Source organism: Ornithorhynchus anatinus, chromosome 16 (genome assembly GCF_004115215.2).
Source record: "Ornithorhynchus anatinus isolate Pmale09 chromosome 16, mOrnAna1.pri.v4, whole genome shotgun sequence".
Taxonomy (NCBI): domain Eukaryota; kingdom Metazoa; phylum Chordata; class Mammalia; order Monotremata; family Ornithorhynchidae; genus Ornithorhynchus; species Ornithorhynchus anatinus.
The window spans coordinates 27,153,977-27,172,591 of record NC_041743.1 but is presented as its reverse complement, the minus strand read 5'-3'; the positions used below and the strand labels follow the sequence as shown (position 1 = coordinate 27,172,591).

The 18,615-nt window shown below is 43.8% G+C and overlaps 1 protein-coding gene across 2 annotated transcripts in view; it reads left to right on the top strand.

The window, feature by feature from the left end:
• Positions 1-18,615, top strand: part of ATRNL1 (attractin like 1) — a 602,864-nt gene that overhangs the window by 518,426 nt on the left and 65,823 nt on the right. For both annotated transcript variants that reach the window (XM_001513843.4, XM_039914307.1), the window contains one exon: positions 4,554-4,668. In XM_001513843.4, the coding sequence (XP_001513893.2) occupies positions 4,554-4,668 (115 nt within the window). The remainder of the gene's footprint in view (positions 1-4,553; positions 4,669-18,615) is intronic.

Sequence of the window (18,615 nt, the reverse complement as noted above, 5' to 3'; positions counted from 1 at the left end):
GTTGCCTCATCTGTAAAATGGAGATTAAGACTGTGAGCCCCGTGTGGGACAACCTGATTACCTCATATCTACCCTAGTGCTTAGAACAGTGCTGGGCACACAGTAAGCCTTTAACAAATACCATCATTATTATTCAAAGTCTTCAGTCTTTGATAGTATCTTGAAGTATTTACACTTTCTGAAATCATACTTATAGGAGATATTACTGAAGGACAAATAGACTCATGAACTAAGAGTCCAGAATTAGACTATTAGCTTCTTGAGAACAGCAGCAGAGTCTACCAAATGTAAATATAGTGTACTCTTCCACATGCTTAGTACAGTGCTCTGCACAAAGTAAACTTTCACTAAATATCATTGTTTGAAAGTCATAGTTCTCCAACGAGGTTTCAGAAAAAAAAACCAAACAGTTAAAATTCTTTCACAGCGGAATCCAGGTTCATGTGCCAGGAACCATGCACAAAGAAGGTCAGACCAGGAATGTTAGATGCTGCCTCCCCCAAGATGCTCATTAGGTTTTGAAATTCCTTAAGATGAGAATTTGTTGACTGTTTTTGTTTATAACTATAGAATTTGATATTCCAGTGTCAAACATGAGTACTACTTTTGATGGGATTCCTTTGTCCGGTGTGATCAGTTACTAAAGGCTCATTGTGGGTTAGAATTTCATAGTTAAACATAATGAATTATTGCATTCTAAGAACTAGTTGAATAGAAATTAACAATTGTTTTGTCTTCTAAAAGGAACTTTTTTTTTAGTTTCCAGGAGCTCACCTTCATCTTAACTTGAATAAGCCATATTTTCTCCCAGTATATTTGAACAAGTTGACATTTATATATACTTAGCATTTTTCCTGTCTATGTAAAGTTTAATAGCGTAGAAATAGGAATCAAAATATTCATATTTTTCTTTTGGCCCCCAAATATGGCAAATCTATTCTCTAAATATTTATCCAAGGGAGACAAAATATATACTTATGCTGATTTTGACCTCACATTTTCTGGATTCTATTATAAGCTCAATGATAGTTGAGCTTAAAGATATGAAGTGGTATCACTTAGCTACACAAAATGTATGAATAGAGCTATCAATAACTGCATACCTCAGGATGTTCTCCCCATATAATTTTTATATCATATGGATTTTTACAGAACCCTGGCCTTTACCTTGAAAACTCCAAAAATGTGGTGGAAGAATGATAATTTTGAAAGACTATATTTATGTCACTATAGAGGAGAAATTCTTTATAGCTACATAAAACCATTGTCATCAGAAATATTGGCTTTAGTTTTGCATGACGCTACATATATATTATTTTTATGCCTCTTTGTTAAACTTTCAGGAAACTGTAGTCTTCGGACTGAACTTTTACCAGAATTATCTGTTTAGTTTTCATTTAGTTTTGCCCTGATCTGACACACATTCTTCTAAATAGGAAGCAACATGGGCCTGGCAGTCAGAGGACCTGGGTTCTAATTCGGGCTCTACCATTTGCCTGCTGTGTGACCTCTGCTAGTAGCCATTCAGTTTTCACAGGGTGTCAGTTAGACAAACCCCCATGGATAAGATGAAACTGCAAGTAGCATTTTCACCAGACATCAGCTGCACTTAAAGTACTCACAAAAGTACGAGAAAAGCAGATTGACCTAGTGGGAACTGGAGCCAGAGGACCTGGGTTCTAATTCCAGCTCTGCCCCTAGTCGTAACAGTGTGACCTGGGGCAAGTCATTTCACTCCTCTGGGCCTCAGTTACCTCATCTGAGCCCTATGTGGAACAGGGACTGTGTCCAACCTGGTTATCTTATTATCTACCCCACTGCTTAGTGCAGTGTCTGGCACATAGTAAGTGCTTAAGAAATTCCTTTTTTTAAAAAAAAATGTATCCAACAACTCTCAGGCATCAGGGCTCTCCTGGGATGGGGAGGTGAAGGGGAGCTGACCAGCAGTTTCTGGAAAGGAGAGGCTGTGGTTGCTGGTGATCAAAGAGACGGTGTACGGATACAAGCAACAATGAATTCGCGAAACTGAGAGCCTGCCGATGCCAAGGGGCTATTTTAATTACAAAAGGGACACTTCCTTCTTTTTCTTAGTTTTCTTTCAATAACATCAGCTAAAGCAGTGTATTCAATAAAATTCCCACAGCGCATGCATCCTTGTCTCCACTGGGTTTGTGTGGAGAGGAAGGGATTAAGAGCATCTCATCTACAAAGGCTTCATTCTGCCTTTGTCAGCGTGATCATTAGATTATTAGTGCTAGTAAAGGTGGGGAATCAATTGATCGTATTTATTGAGCACTTCCTGTGTGCCGAACACTCTACCAAGAGCTTGGGTGACTATATAACAGCAGAGTTGGTAGATGTGCCTCCTGCCTGCTAGGAACGTACAGTCTAGAGGGGGAGACAGACATAATATAAATAAATTATGCATATGTACATAAGTGCTGTGGGGCTGAGGGAGGTTGAGTAAAGGGTGCAAATCCAAGTGCAGGGTGATGCAGAAGGGAGTGTGAGAAAAGGAAATGAGGGCTTAGTTGGGGAAGGCCCCTTGGAGGAGTGTGCTTTTAATAAGGCTTTGAAGGTGGAGAGAGGGATCATTTGTTGGATATGAAGAGGGAGAGCGTTACAGGTCAGAGACAGGATGTGGGCGAGGGGTCAGCAGCAAGATAAATAAGATTGAGGTACAATGAGTACGTGGGCATTAGAGGAGCAAATCATGTGGGCCGGATTGTAGTAGGAAATCAGGGAGGTAAGGTAAGAGGGGACAAGGTGATTGAGTGTCTTAAGACCGATTGTAAGGAGTTTCTATTTGATGTGGAGATGGATGGACAAGCACTGGAAGTTCTTGAGAAGTGGGTTAACATGGACTGAATATTTTGTAGAAAAATGATCTGGGCAGCAGAGTGAAATAGGGACCGAAGCAGGGAGAGACGAGAAGCAGGGAGGTCGGCAAGGAGGAATAGGATCTGTGCTTGCGACAACATGATAGTGGTTTGGATGGAGAGGAAAGGGCAGATTTTAGCAATATTGTGAAGACCGAACTAGCAGGATTTGATAATTGGCTGAATACGTGCTTTGAACGAGAGAGATGAGTCGAGGCGAACTCCAACATCCCGGGCTTGTGAGGCAGGAAAGATGATGTTGCTGGCTACTGTAATTGGAAAGTCAGGGAGAGGACGGGATTTGGATAGGAATATTAGGAGTTCTGTGGGTGGACATGTTAGGTTTGAGATGTCTGTGGGACATCCAAGTAGGGATGTCCTGAAAGCAGAAGGAAATAAGACTGCAGAGAAGCATAGAGATTGTGGCTGGAGGTGTAGATTTGGGGATCAGACACTTTGGGAAGGCAGACACACTGCTTTAACCAGGTACACCACCATTTGAGGACAGGGCTGAAGACCAGTGCTAGCGGTGACCCTCCTGTCACCATCATCGGTGGCATTTACTGAGCAGTTACTGAGTGCAGAGTACTGTACGAAGTGCTTGGGAGAGTACAGTACAGCAGAGTCTGCCCTCGATGAACTCCCATCCGTGGGACTGCTTTAGGAAGCCTGGTCTGTTCTGGACGTAAGGTCTAGAAAAGGGATTGGCTTTGCCTCTTAGCCTCCTACTCCCAGAAATATTAAAAACAATAGTAATAATAATAGTATGTGTTACACACCGATTATGTGCCAAGCAGTGTTCAAAGTGCTGAGGTAGGTAATCAGCTCAGACCTGGCCCTTGTCCCACACAGTGCTCATAGTCTAAGTAAGAGGGAGAACAGGCATTTTACAGATAAGGAAACTGAGTCGCAGAGATGTTAAATGACTTGCCCATGGTCACACAGCAGGCAAATAGTAGAGTCAGAATTAGAACCCAGGTCATCTGACTGCCAGACCCATGTTGTTTCCTCCTTAGAAGAAGGTGTGTCAGATCGGGGCTCCAACTGTAATGAAAGCAATTCCCCGGCCTCAAGCAATTGATTGATGACCGACTGCACAGAGACATGAGTATCATTATTACCACTGGCAAAATACTCGTGGGTCTTGTCTGCCAAGGTGTGCCAGGCTGTGATCCACTATTCCCAGAAGTACCAGGGGATAAGGTCTGACAGGTCGTGGCACAAATTAATTGCTGGCCTGGACGCACCCCATTTTCAAGGGCAGAATCCAGGAAAGGATAAGGAGGAAGCTGGGCTTGGCTCACTGTCTCGGCAGTGGGTCTCCAAATCTCCACCCCCAGAGGAGAACGAGCTCATCGTATTTAAACTAAAGCTTCTTCCATTATTTCTCCCGGAACCGTCTATTCCTGCTGACTTAAAATTCAGATGAAAGCACTGAGATGTTCTTAACTGTGTAGCTTTCGGTGAATTAATTGAAATCAAAACCTGCCAACGGAGTCTTTTTGATCATTTAATTAATTAATTCTACGGTTTGTTGTGTCTCCAGCAAGGTGAATTGATGGGAAAAATAGTCATAGACTGTATTGCTTATAGCTCAACTAGGTTTCTATAGAAAGAAGGTCAACTTCTGTTACGTGAATTATATGCATTGGAAATATTCCTTTCTTTTTCTAGGGTGCCCCCAAACCTATTGCCATAGAACCCTGTGCCGGGAACAAAGCGGCTGTACTTACTGTGTTTTTGTGTCTCCCAAGAGGATCATCAGGTGTCCCTCCTCCTGGTCAGTCAGGTAAGAAGTTAAATAATATTCCTTAACCTGTAGTAGAAAAATGTGATTGGCTTGCTTCAACTCACGGTGAGGGATTGAATTTGGGCAGGCTTGTTAATGGAGATGGGATGGGCAGGGATTGTGTCTGTTTATTGTTATTGTGTACTCTCCCAAGCGCTTAATACAGTGCTCTGCACACGGTAAGTGCTCAATAAATATGATTGAATGCATGAAAAGGAGGCTTTTGGCGCTGGGCTAGGCTGAGTTGCGGTGGATTTGGATGGGGAAGGAGCTCCAGGCCAAGCAAATGGCTGGAGGCGGGTGAGGTGAGATTGGGGTAGAGTTAGGAGGTAAGTTGGAGAAGAATGAAGAGTGCATGCGTATTAAGGCATGCTCAGTGGCATGACGCAGTCCGAAGCCTGCCTGGAGTGGATCCAAAAAGAATGTTGGTGGAGAGGAAATGAAGGCGGCAAGTGTATTATAGCCATCGCTGGGAGTTTGGATATTTGGTGCATTACAGCCGTCTCTGGGAGTCTCTGGAGAGTGAGAGGTTGAATTTGCACAGGAAAGGGAGGAGGGAGGTGGCCAGTAGCTGAAGGGGGTTGTGGGATCCTCCGGCAGTGGTGATTTGAGGATTAAGTGAGTCTCAGTATGTTTGAAAGCAAAGGGGACGGGACCTTTCAAGATTGCATCTGGCAGTGAGGGAGAGGAGGAAAGTGGGAGGAAGTGGTTTTAATTGATAAGAGGGGATGTAATCAGAGTCACAGGTAGAAGGGGCAGATTTAACTAGGAAGAAAGGGGAGAAGGGGATGGTAGCTTGGTAAAACTATGACATTTGCTGTAGTTCTAGAGGAGCTTTGCAAATTCAGCCTAAACAGATATCTAAGAGGAAATGGTTGGCAACATTTCATTAGCAAAATATAAGGAAAAATGAAAATACCGGGAATCTGCAGAGCGAGGTGATGCTTTTGAATGCTTCCCATTCATAAGATAATAATAATAATGGTGGTATTTGTTAAACACTTACTATGTGCCAAGCACTGTTCTAAGCGCTGGGGTAGATACAAGATAATCAGGGTGTCCCATGTGGGGTTCACAGTCATAATCCCCATTTTACAGATGAAGTAATTGAGGCCCAGAGAAGTTAAGTGACTTGCCCAAAGTCACATAGCTGATAAGTGGCCCAGCTGGGATCAGAGCTCACGACCTCTGACTCACAAGCCCGTGTTCTTTCCACTAAGCCACGCTGCTTGTTTTCACTGGAATTGTTAGATTGTTCAATGTAATTCCCCCCAAAACACAAGTAATGAGATTCGATCTCTATCAGCAGCAATACCATCATCATCATTATCAATATACGTTGGACTCGTACTTCCTACAGTGCTCTGCACATAGTAAGCACTCGATAAATACCACTGAGTGAGTGATTGACTCTAGAATGTCCCTCTAGATTGTAAACTCATTGCGACCAGGGAATGTGTCTACTAAATGTTGTATTGTGCTCTCCCAAGCCCTTAGTACAGTGCTCTGCGCACAGTAAGTACTCAATAAATACCATTGATTAATTGATGTCTGCTATTAACAAAGCACTAACTAGATTCGAATAATTGCAGTCAAATCCACTGCAGAGGTCATGGGTTCGACTCCCGGCTCTGCCACTTGTCAGCTGTGTGACTGTGGGCAAGTCACTTAACTTCTCTGTGCCTCAGTTACCTCATCTGTAAAATGGGGATTAACTGTGAGCCTCACGTGGGACAACCCGATGACCCTGTATCTCCCCCAGCGCTTAGAACAGTGCTCTGCACATAGTAAGTGCTTAACAAATACCAACATTATTATTATTATTATTACCTTGTATCTACCCCAGCACTTAGAACAGTGCTTGACACATAGTGCTTAACAAATACCATCATTACTATTATTATTAATAATAATAACTGAAGGACTTTTGAGGCCTTGAAAGTGGGAGGCAAATGGGAGAGAGACATCTGTTCCGTCAGTCAATAGTATTTATTGAGCACTTTACTGGGTGCAGAGCACTGCTAAGCATTGGGTGACACATTCCCTTAATAAGCTTACGGTCTAAAAGGGAGACAGACATTAATATCAATAAATAAATAAATTAGGGATTCATACAGAGAAGTCAAAGATGACACCAGGTGTGGACAACAATACTGGAAAAGATGGGAAGAGGAAAAGATTAAAAGAAGAAGTTGAGGAGTTCGGTTTCTGACATATTGAATTGAAGGCCCCGGAAGCTTAACCAGGTAGAGATTTCCTAAAGGCAGAAGATCATCTGAGATTGTTTTGCAAGTTAGAGATCGGGGTGAGCGATAAAGATTTGGAAGTCAGTATCTTAAATGTGGCAGTGGACACAAAGTAAGCTTGAAAAGAGAAAAGGATCCAGATCTGAGCCTTGCAGAACACTCACAATTAAAGGACAGAGAGAGGAAGAAGAAATAGCAAAAGAAACTGAGAAGCCATTCTCATAGCAACGCATCTATTTGTGGACCCTTGTGACAGTTTCGGGGGTTTGCAGGCTTTAAATCCCATCGAATTAGCCTCCGGAGTCATTTAGGAGTGCTCACACCTCTGTTAGCCTCTGCTGGTTTCTAAAGCCCCCCATTTCTTCTCTTTCCAGGACAGGCAGGATATTGGGACTCCCTGCCTTGCAAATCCTAAGTCCTATACCCCTTCTTTGGTTGCCACCATCCCAAGTGTTCCCTAAACCAGGCATTTTCCAGAACAGAAAGGGATCGTTTGGAGATTAGCTCACCATTTCCTGTCCTGGGGTGGACTGCAGGATGCCTCTGGGAGAAGGAGAGAAAGGACTCACTCCTCCCTCCCTCTGAGATCCAGGGCCATACCCCTCCCCCCCAGCACCCACAGCTTCTCTTTCCCCAGTCCTCTCCACAGGCAGACACCAATCAATCAGTCAATCAGTGGTATTTATTGAGTGCTTTCTATATGCAGAGCACTTCACTAAGCACTTGGGAGAGTACAATATTAACAGAGTTGATAGACATGTTCCCTGCCGACAATGCTTACACTCTAGAAACACCAGGATCAAAGATCTGAATATGTTTTTGACGTCTTGCAAGTATTTTTAGAGCATTACTCCGGTAAGAAAACAGCATGGCCTAGTGGATATAACATGGATCTGAGGAGTCAGAAGGACTTGGGTTCTAATTCCACCTCTGCCCCATGTCTGCTGTGTGACTTTGAACAAGTCACTTAACCTCTGTGTGTTATGGGGAATGGGGAATAAGACTGTGAGCTCTATGTGGGACAGGGACTGTGTCTAACCTGATTAGTGTGTATCTACCCCAGCAGTTAGTACAGTACCTGGCCCGTAGTAAGTACTAAACAAATACCATTTGAAGACAAACAAAAAGCAGTAGAACATAAGTCCAATCCAAACCCCCTTTTCTTGAGCATTTTCTCCTTTTCCCCAAGACACTTTTGACATTCCTGAAGGCTTCCTGGTGCCCTTAAAGTCACATCTCCTCCAAGAGGCCTTCCCCAATTAAGCCCTCTTTTCCCTGACTCCCTCTCCCTTCTGCAATGTCTGTGCACTTGGATCTGTACCTTTTAAATACTTGCTATTCACCCCACCCTGAGCCCCTCAACACTTAACAAACATATCCATAATTTACTTACGGTAATGTCTATCTCCTCTTCTAGACGGTAATCTTGTTGCGGGCATGGAGCCGTTTATCAACTCTGTTGTATTGCACCTTCCCAAGTACTTAAATGACTACTTACTTACTAGTACCATAGATGCTCAATCAATACTGTTGATCGATAGATTCTGGTAAAGAGAAAATCAAGGATGCTCGATATTTGAATTGTGCTGTTCAATCCATTCCATTGTATTGCTACCATTTCCTTCTCATGTGAAATGATTTTAAGCGCTTATGAAGTATTGTCATTAGGTGTCTCTGCAGAGTGCATCCAAGATGGCAGGCAAGTTTCTTGGCTCACGGGTAGCTAAGCTAATTCAAATCATTCCTATCGCATAGTACTACCTGCTGTTTCATTCCTTTGCTTCCTGTGTAAGCAAACACTGCCAACTGTGCCAATCTCTTTCAGTTGGCAGGTAGGTTTTATGCTACCGACATATGTTCACCCTGTAGTAGGCTTCTGTTTTGACCTTAAATCAGATTGAAGACTGATGTATCCTTTGGAAGGATAATGCACGCATACCTCACTAATAATTGAAAAGTGTACTTTACCAACAAATTGACCTGTGGCCCGTACTGTGCATATCCGTAATCATTTACCTGATACCCATCCTTTTGTGTTAAAGAAGCAGAGTTTTTTTTGAAATTTTTGTAGCCCCGTTAAAACTGATGTTTCATGTATTCAAAATGACCATCGAGGAAAATTATACTTTCTCTACCTAGTTTCTAAAGTTCAAAAGGAAGGATGCTTTGAAAACACACTCACACAATGGCTTCAAAAAAGTTGTTTTCACCACCTGAATGCATGGTAATTCCTCTGATCAAGAGGTTTTGCATACCAAAGTCTTTCCACAGAGATCTCAGCGGGCTGTCGATTCCTTCTGAACCTAAGAGACAACAGAGAAAACACATTGCCAGTAAGGAGAAAGAAGCTACAGTTTGAAGTGGACAGAAAATTCTTACTGAAATGTAGCACCCTAAATATATCCTTCCCTTCAGAGGTTCAGGCCACCAAACTAAATATCCAGGTGACATTTAAGCAGTAAAACACAATTTCTAACAAGGAGTAGGCAATATTTTGGCTTATCTCGGTGACTCTGCCCAGATTCGGTATAGTCAGCTATATGTTTGCTTATTTTGCTGTATTGTACTTTTCCAAGTGCTCAGTACAGTGCTCTGCACATACTAAGTGCTCAATAAATATCATCGATGGATTGTTATGGGGAGAAAGGCTTGGCGTGACATTGAGACCCTATGAATCACTAGGAGCTGATTTCCTCGGTGCCCGGAATAAAGGACTCCTGTCCCTTTTCCCCCCAAAGTGACCCCTCTCTCCACCCATGCCAGTGTGCCCCTCTGCTTTGTACTTAAAGGAAACAGGCTCTGTCTTCCTTATCAGTCTGAGGGACATGGCTATCTTGGTGGGATAGCAATTCCTAAAGGCACACACACATATAAACACATCGCACTTCCCCCCGCCACATATATTTTTGTCAAAGTGTTCCACTGGCCCCCAATGCCAGGGTTCACTGTCGCCAAGGTTCCATCCCTGATATAGGAAAGATCACACTCTCATATGAAACACAGACAAGCTCATCCCATAAATTAGCATAACTCCTTCCTCTTATGTGCCCTGTTTCTTCACCGGCCCCATTCAGGATCATTCAGGTTAACCATAAACAGATACATTCTCTGCCCACAATTGGCTAGCACTTGGGAGACTATAATATAACGAAGTTGATAGACACCTTCTTTGCCCACAAGGAGCTTACAATCTAGAGGGGGAGACAGACATTCAAATAAATTACACATCTGTACAAAAGTGGCCTGGGGCTGAGGTAGGAGGGAATAAAGCCTATAAATCCAAGTGCAGGGTGATGCAGAAGGAGTGGGAGAAGAGGAAAGGAGGGCTTAATCAGGGAAGGCCTCTTGGAGGAATGTGCTTTTATAAGGTTTTGAATGTGGGGAGAGGGATCATTTGTCAGATAATAATAATGTTGGCATTTGTTAAGCGCTTACTATGTGCAGAGCACTGTTCTAAGCACTGGGGTCGATACAGGGTAATCAGGTTGTCCCAAGTGAGGCTCACAGTTAATCCCCATTTTACAGATGAGGTAACTGAGGCCCAGAGAAGTGAAGTGACTTGCCCCCAGTCACACAGCTGACAAGTGGCAGAGCCGGGATTCGAACCCATGACCTCTGACTCCGAAGCCCAGGCTCTTTCCACTGAAGAGGGAGGGTGTTCCAGGCCAGAGGCAGGATGTGGGTGAGGGGTTGACAGCGAGAAAGATGAGATTGAGGTACAGGGAGTAGGTTGGCATTAGAGGAGCGGTGTGCAGGCTGGGTTGTAGTAGGAAATTAGGGAGGTAAACTAGGAGGGGAGAAGTTAAGTGCTGTAAAGCTTAACATCAGGAGTTTCCATTTGATGTAGAGGTGGATAGACAACCCCTGCAAGTTCTGGAGGGGTGGGGTAAAATGGACTGAATGTTTTTGTAGAAAAATGATCTGGGCAGCAGAGTGAAATAGGAACTGGAGTGGAGAGAGCAGGAGACTTGGAGGTCATCGAGGAAGCTGATGCAGTAGAGTTTACGCTTATGTAACCAATCTAAAATCTGCAGCATGTCTTTGGAGAAACTGATTCTTTTTTTTTGAGAAATTAGATTTAGGGGTTGCTTTCGGTCTTACATTTTCTTTACTTTTCTCTGAATCTATATCTTTGAAACACCTCCAATCACCGTATTGGGGGCACTGAATGCCAAGTATTAGTTTGGTTCAGTTGTGTTTGTGATTAAGAATATACGATGAATAACTATCATATTTAACACAGTGACCCACATTAGTTCCATGGCCTCAACACTGACATATAAAAATATTGTTTACTGCAGATATTTATGCTTTCAGAAAACATAAAGGTAGAGCTGGGGCTTTTTAGGAAAGTTGGCTATAAAAATAGAAACAGACCTTATAAATTTTAAAGGTAGAATTTAGAATGTATTTTTTACTCACTGAAATTGTTGGAACAAGTACAATGCAATATCAATTGACCCTTCTTGCCTGAAAAATGTCTCCAGATGTTCAGCTGATGTTACAACCATTTTGGATGAAATATAGAAAAAATTTCTAGCTCACTGTAAAGAATACTGCCATTACCAATAATCGGCCATAGTAGAACTGGATGTAAGTGAACTAAAAGATCAATAAAACTACTTTTCACTTTTTGCAAAGGTTTTTGGAATTGAAATTAGACTTATCAATCGATCATTTCTTGAGCGCTTACTGCGTGCAGAGCACTGTACTCTGGGCTTGGGAGAGAACATTACAACAGAGTTGGTAGACGTGTTTCCTGCCTACAATGAGCTTAAAATCTAGAGGGAAATAATTATGAAATAATTGACCTTTATGGGAGGACTTCTGCAGGAGAAGTAGACATAATGATATGTATCACATAGTGTAGATGCATTCTTTGAGAACATCATTTTTTTAGATCACCGCTTCAGTTCAATGGAAAATACGCCATTCATTTCTCAAAGTTTCCAGTTTAACATAATGAATTCTTGAGTTTATTCTACATTGTGGGATATTTTAGCAAAATTCCTCGGAATCTTTTTTTCCTCCGGTCTGCCGTCTGGCAGACGACTTTCCAAGTGAGCAGGAGGGGGGATCTTGGTGTCATTGTTCAATATTCCCTCATATCATCATTCCAGCCAGAAGGGTCAACAGAATACTAAACATTACTGAGAACTGCAAGAAGAACAAACAGAAGATATTCTTATGCTGCTCTGTAAAGCCACAGTACCTCTGCCCCTAGAATACCGTGAGCAGTTCTGGTATCTGGAGAGGAGGGCAACCAAGATGATAAGGGGAATCGGGCCATGCCTAAATAGAAAGACAGCCGCTAAAGGACAAAAAATAACAATGAGGACAAAGCCAACTCAGAGTTGTCATTCGCCAAATCTCACGATAACACAATGAGGGATAACTGTTGAATCTTAATGGTGGGAACACTTATTCACATAAACATGTGGAATTTGGTTCCATGGAATTTTTGCAGTCCCAAAGTGTCAATAGTTCAAAGAGAGCAGATAGGTAAAAGTGAGGCTGAATAGTGAAGCACCTAAAATGACATCAAGGAGCGTAACCTAGAATTTGTACGTGGCAAATGCGCTGGTACACTCCAAATTCACACTAGCAATGCAGCTTGTATACTCAAAACGAGTACCCTAACTATCAAAAATAATGTATTGTCAAGTTCCGGGAAAACCAAAAGGAATCTACAGGGTGTTGCTCCATCACAAAGCAGACCTGTTAATTTAGCAATTAAATTACCTATCAACATGACTCCCAAGGGGATATCGCTCAGAAATACTGTTTATAAAGCAATTTTTAAGATCAAGACCAGATGACACCAGCAAACTTGACTAAAAAATATTTTTAAGATACTTGAAGCAGAGGAAGAATTGTATCATCAATACTTTAAAATTACTGAGAGTCAAGTGAACTGCCAACGATGAATATGTCTAGGCTTTCTCTTCAATCAGTCAATCTACCACCGAAAAATGGGCCTATTTCATCACTGAAAAAGCCACATGGTCCTATGCACACTGCCATACTGTTATTGAAGAAAGGGATACATGGAGCTTATCTGATGAGAGGAGCAGTATGGTTAAGTGGAAAGAACACTGGCCTGGGAGTCAAAGGACCTGGGTTCTAATCCCAGCTCCACCACTTTTTTCCTATGTAATTTTGAGCAAGTCACTTAACTTATCTGTGCCTCAGTTTCCTCATGTGTAAATTGAGGATTCACTTCCTGTGCTCTCTCGTACTTAGACTGTAGGACAGGAACTGTGCCCGATCTGATTATCATGTGTCTACTCCAGGGCTTAGAACAGTGCTTGACACATAGTAAATTCTTTAAACACAATAATAATGGGAAGAAGAAGAAGAAAGGAACAAACTCTTCGAAATCAGAAAGATCTTTTTAGTAAACACTAAACACTTTTAGTAAAGTCTTGTTGGACTTACATGTCCCAAAGGAGTTAATGATGGATTCTCTTGATGGAAATGCCCAACAAGCCTACATACTGTCACTTCCAGTGTCTTTTGAGGTGTATGTGGAGGCTAAGGTTAGGCTGACTGCAGATTGGGCATGCAACGATCAAAAGTGGTCATTTTACAGCTCTTGAAATCAGTCACCTTTCATACTGCACATTTGTTCTTTGCTGTAGCAGTGTGTTTGTGCTCCTAGAAATGGATAACCAAATGGCATTTCTGGCCCCAGAAGAACCTGGCTTGGGACACAAGTTCTCATTCACTAGCATCGGTGGATCACGTTTAATGGTCAACTTTTACTACATCTTTATACCTTTTCCTCTGGGCACCTCTGGAGTGTGCTTGGATGCCAAGCTCTCCACAGAAGACCCTCTTCGGAATCCTTTCACCATTCACTCTTTCAGATGACCACAGCATCATCACAGCTCAGCTCCAGTTATCATCACCGAAGGGCCTGCAGTTCCACAACGTGCAAGACCTCAAGGCTGTGGATGAGATCCTGCCGTGTTGGGCTGGCTCTCCAGCCCAGACAGCACAGATGGAACCCGTAGAGTTGTTTTATATGCTGTCAGCATGATGTCCATGCCTTGCAACCATATAGCAATGTTGTGATGTCAACAGCGGCACAGTAGACATCAATCTTTGTCTTAGACGGACCCCCCTTTTTCTTTCCAGAGCCGATGCTACGGATTTTCGACAGCTGGGCTGGCTCTGTCGATGCATCTTGAGGTGTCATTATCAATAAGAGCATTTTTTACGAGCTTGCCACCCACGTAAGCAGGAATGTTCAAAAGCTTTAAGCTGCGCACCAGCTGGAGCAGGAGTTGCGATATTGGACTTGGGTGAAGCATGAATTAGGGCTTTTGCAGACCGATTGCCAGCCCAAAAGCATTTAATAGCTTGTGCAAAACATTCCGTGAGCAGTTTAGTTATAATGTCTTGATGAGTCTTGACCACGAAGGTACACTCATCTGCAAATAGTAATTCATAGTTGAGAATCTTTGCCACCTTTGTCTTTGCATGAAATTTCTGCAAATTCACGAATCCACCATCCAGATGATTCTGCGTGAAGACCCCACATTCCATGTCTTTGAATGCACCAGCCAGTAAGGCCAAAGCTAGCTTTGTTTCATGCCATTTGTGACCGCGAAGGTTGTGGTCAAGAAGCAGAAGAAGCAAGAAGTAGCCTTAATCCAAAATTCACTGTCATTCTGATTGTCATTCCGATTGTCATTCCATTGTGGAGCGAATCTGTGATGCGAACAAAGTTTTCTGAACAATCAAAGCTGGGAAGAACGACCCACAGGCCACCCTGCTGAAAGCCTTTGTGACAGCACTGAGGACTTGGTAGAAACCCTTGTTCTACTCCTTGCACTTCTCCTGCACCTGATGAAGCAGCATGACCATAGCTCAAGGATCTGGAAGTCAGCAGGACCTGGGTTCTAATCCCGGCTCTGCCACTTGTCTGCCGTGTGAGACCGGAAATTTATTTCCAGTCAGTAATAATAATAATAATAATAATAATAATAATGTTGATATTTGTTAAGGGCTTACTATGTGCAGAGCACTGTTCTAAGCGCTGGGGTAGATACGGGGTAATCAGGTCGTCCCACATGAGGCTCACAGTTAATCCCCGTTTTACAGATGAGGTAACTGAAGCACCGTGAAGTGAAGTGACTTGCCCACAGTCACACAGCTGACAAGTGGCAGAGCCGGGATTCAAACCCGTGACCTCTGACTCCAAAACCCGGGCTCTTTCCACTACGTCACGCTGCTTCCACTGGGTCACTTAGGCAGTTAAACAACTAAAAGCCTCCCAGCAGCAGCCAGGTGGGATTTCCAGTAATGCTTAGCACATGAAGGACAATTGCCCTTCCTCTAATAAAAGTGGATTGTGTGTGTGTGTGTGTTGTGTGTGTATTTAAACACCTGTGGTACTTATTCCCTTCCCAGATTGTGCTTAGCAGATGGCTAAGCTCTCTGATGAGCTGATTCCCACCACACTTGTACCCCTCTGCCAGAATGCCACCTTCTGGAGCAGAGCCCCGTCCGTCGGAAGCGTGATTTCTAGCCTTCAGGACTTCTGATACGTCGGGTGGAAATGTGAAATGTTAATTGTGGGAAACTGCTCCAAATCACTTAGAACACCATGTAGGACAGTAGATGCCCACCTGAGAACATCGTCGAAGGGTTCGGCGGGACCGCACTTGTGACTAGACAGCACTTAGGATGAGATTAGCAGCACTGGACTTTAGGCCGTGAACTGCACGGACCTCCTAGAAAGCCTTCTTGCCATCTCTGCCGTCAGCCAATGCCTACAGCTTCTCAGCTTTTGCCACCCACCACTTCTCCTTCATCTGGCGGAGTTTGGCTTGTGCCAGCTGCTTGATGTGCTGAAAGGCCACTTTGTTTTTCTATCAGAGTCTCCGTCGTCGATTCGTGCTCGATGTCAGTTAGGCATGGTCTACAGCAGCTGCTTGACTTCCCTATCATTTCTGTGGATCCGGTATCAGAGTTTTCTCCTGACAGAACTCGATGTGTCTGCAGGCATCCTGGAATGCTGGCCGGGCGGTCTCTGAAATCCGTGCTGTCGGAATTGGAGAGTCAAGGGTCTGATCCCGTTCTGGTGATTAGGTCCTAGTGCTCGTTAGCCAGAGCCGGCGCATACACAGTGAGTTTCTTTGTAGGTGATGTAGGAGAGAAGCAGCGTGGCTCAGTGGCAAGAGCCCGGGCTTGGGAGTCAGAGGTCATGAGTTCGAATCCCGGCTCGGCCGCTTGCCGGCTGTGTGACTTTAGGCAAGTGGCTTAACTTCTCTGTGCCTCAGTTACCTCATCTGTAAAACGGGGATTAAAACTGTGAGCCCCACGTGGGACGACCTGATCACCTTGTATCCCCCCCAGCGCTGAGAACAGTGCTCTGCGCATAGTAAGCGCTTAACAAATACAAATACCAACATTATTATTTCCGATGGTGGAAGAGTGATAATGCCAACCCAGATCTCCTACTTCTGGCCTCAAGACAATTATCAGAGAAAATGGCTGTTTCTCTCCTAGAGTGTGTGACTGTGGCACACCGTGACATAATTTATTGGATATCTGAAGGAGTTAATATATCTCTAAAGTGTGTATAGTTTATTCCCATCTGTCTCACAGATCCCATTATTTACAAACTGGTAAAAACAGATGCTACACCTAGAAGACCATGCTTTACTCAGCTACTTGATTATTTATCGCACTTACAAGAGCATGTGCGAGATATAAGAAAACTAAGATCCTTTCCTCAGTTCCCGTGCTCTAAGTTCAGTTGTCAGATCAGGTAGAAAATAACCAGAGAGAAACAGCGTGGTGGGAGTGAGGGAGCTGAGAAATTTGAAAGGGAAAGTGGAATTATTAGTGAGAAGCTTCGGGAAGTTGTTCTCGCTTCTGAAAGCTAATGCCTGATGTAATTAGACCCAGCGATGGAAAAATCAAGGAATTGGGCCACATTGACTGTGCATTCAGGGCCGTGTATTTTTTTATGGTATTTAAGTGGTTACTGTGTGTCAAACATTGTTCTGAGCACTGGAGTGGATACAAGATAATTAGGTTGGACACGTGGAACTCATAGCCTAAGTAGGATGGCGAACAGGAGAACTGAGACAGCTTGGCCCGGTGGAAAGAGCAGGGTCCCGGGAGGCAGAAGACCTGTGTTCTAATCCTGGCTCTGCCACTTGTCTGCTGTATCACTTTGGTCAAGTCCCCTAACTTCTCTGGGCTTCCGTTACCTCGTATGTAAAATGGGGATTAAAGCCGTGAGCCCATGTGGGACACGAAATGTGTCGAACCAGACGATCTTGAATCCACCCCAGCACTTAGTACAGAGCCTGGCACATAGTAAGTGCTTAACAAATACTATTAAAAAAAACTGAGGCACAGAGAGTTAAGTGACTCTCTCAAAGTCACACAGCAAATATGTGGCAGAGCCAGAATTAAAACCCAGGTCCTCTAACCCCTAGGGCCCATGCTCTTTCCACTAGGCCATGCTGCTTCTGTATTTAATAGGGATCATCAAATTGATACAATGACCATGCCTTGTACCTTTCTCTTGCCCACCATTGTGATGAAAAATGTCTTTAAATGTGCTGCAAAGTAATTGTCTGCAAATTCAGGGGTGGGTAATGGGGTGATTCTGAGTTACATTTGTATTCCTGACCCTACTGGTCAAATGAAAAGGAAGCTATTACGATTTACATATATCAAAACCTCTGTAAAAGGTATAATTGTGGTATTTAACGAGGACTGAAACATTCAGCCACCCCTCAATCCTGGATGGCAGAGCTTAATAATAATGTTGGTATTTGTTAAGCGCTTACTCTGTGCAGAGCACTGTTCTAAGCGCTGGGGTAGACACGGGCTCATCGGGTTGTCCCACGTGAGGCTCACGGTTAATCCCCATTTTCCAGAGGAGGGACCTGAGGCACAGAGAAGTGAAGTGACTTGCCCACAGTCACACAGCTGACAAGTGGCAGAGCTGGGATTCGAACTCATGACCTCTGACTCCCAAGCCCAGGCTCTTTCCACTAAGCCACGCTGCTTCTCCGACAAGGACTGAAACATTCAGCCGCCCCTCAGTCCTGGACAGCAGAGCTCTGAGACCCCAACTTATGCCTCACTCTCACTTGGGTCCCTGAGCCACAGCCATCTTTGAGAGACCTTTTCCAGATGCCATCTTTGAGGAGATCCAAGTCAGGAGGTCCTGCGGGAATATGCGGTGCAACCACCCTGATGCATTAGTGCACTTTGCTTAGAGAAGCAGCGTGGCTCAGTGGAAAGAGCCCGGGCTTGGGAGTCATGGGTTCTAATCCCGACTCCGCCACCTGTCAGCTGTGTGACTTTGGGCAAGTCACTTCCCTTCTCTGGGCCTCGGTTATCTCATCTGTAAAATGCGGATTGACGCTGTGAGCCCCACATGGGACAGGGACTGCGTCCAACCCGATCTGCTTGTGTCCACCCCAGCGCTTAGTACAGTGCCTGGCACATAGTTAAGAGCTTAACAAGTGCCGTAATTATTATTATTACTGTCTGAAGCCGGTCCTGGGGGAGAGATAGAAAGACACACGGAAAGGTAGACAAAGAGGGAGGGAATCAAGGGAGGAAGAGATCCAGAACCTTTGTTCTTCCTCCAGTTCTAGCATACACTTTGGAGAGTGCACACTTACCTCTCTTTCAGGTTTTTGGGGAAAGGGAGAATGGAGAG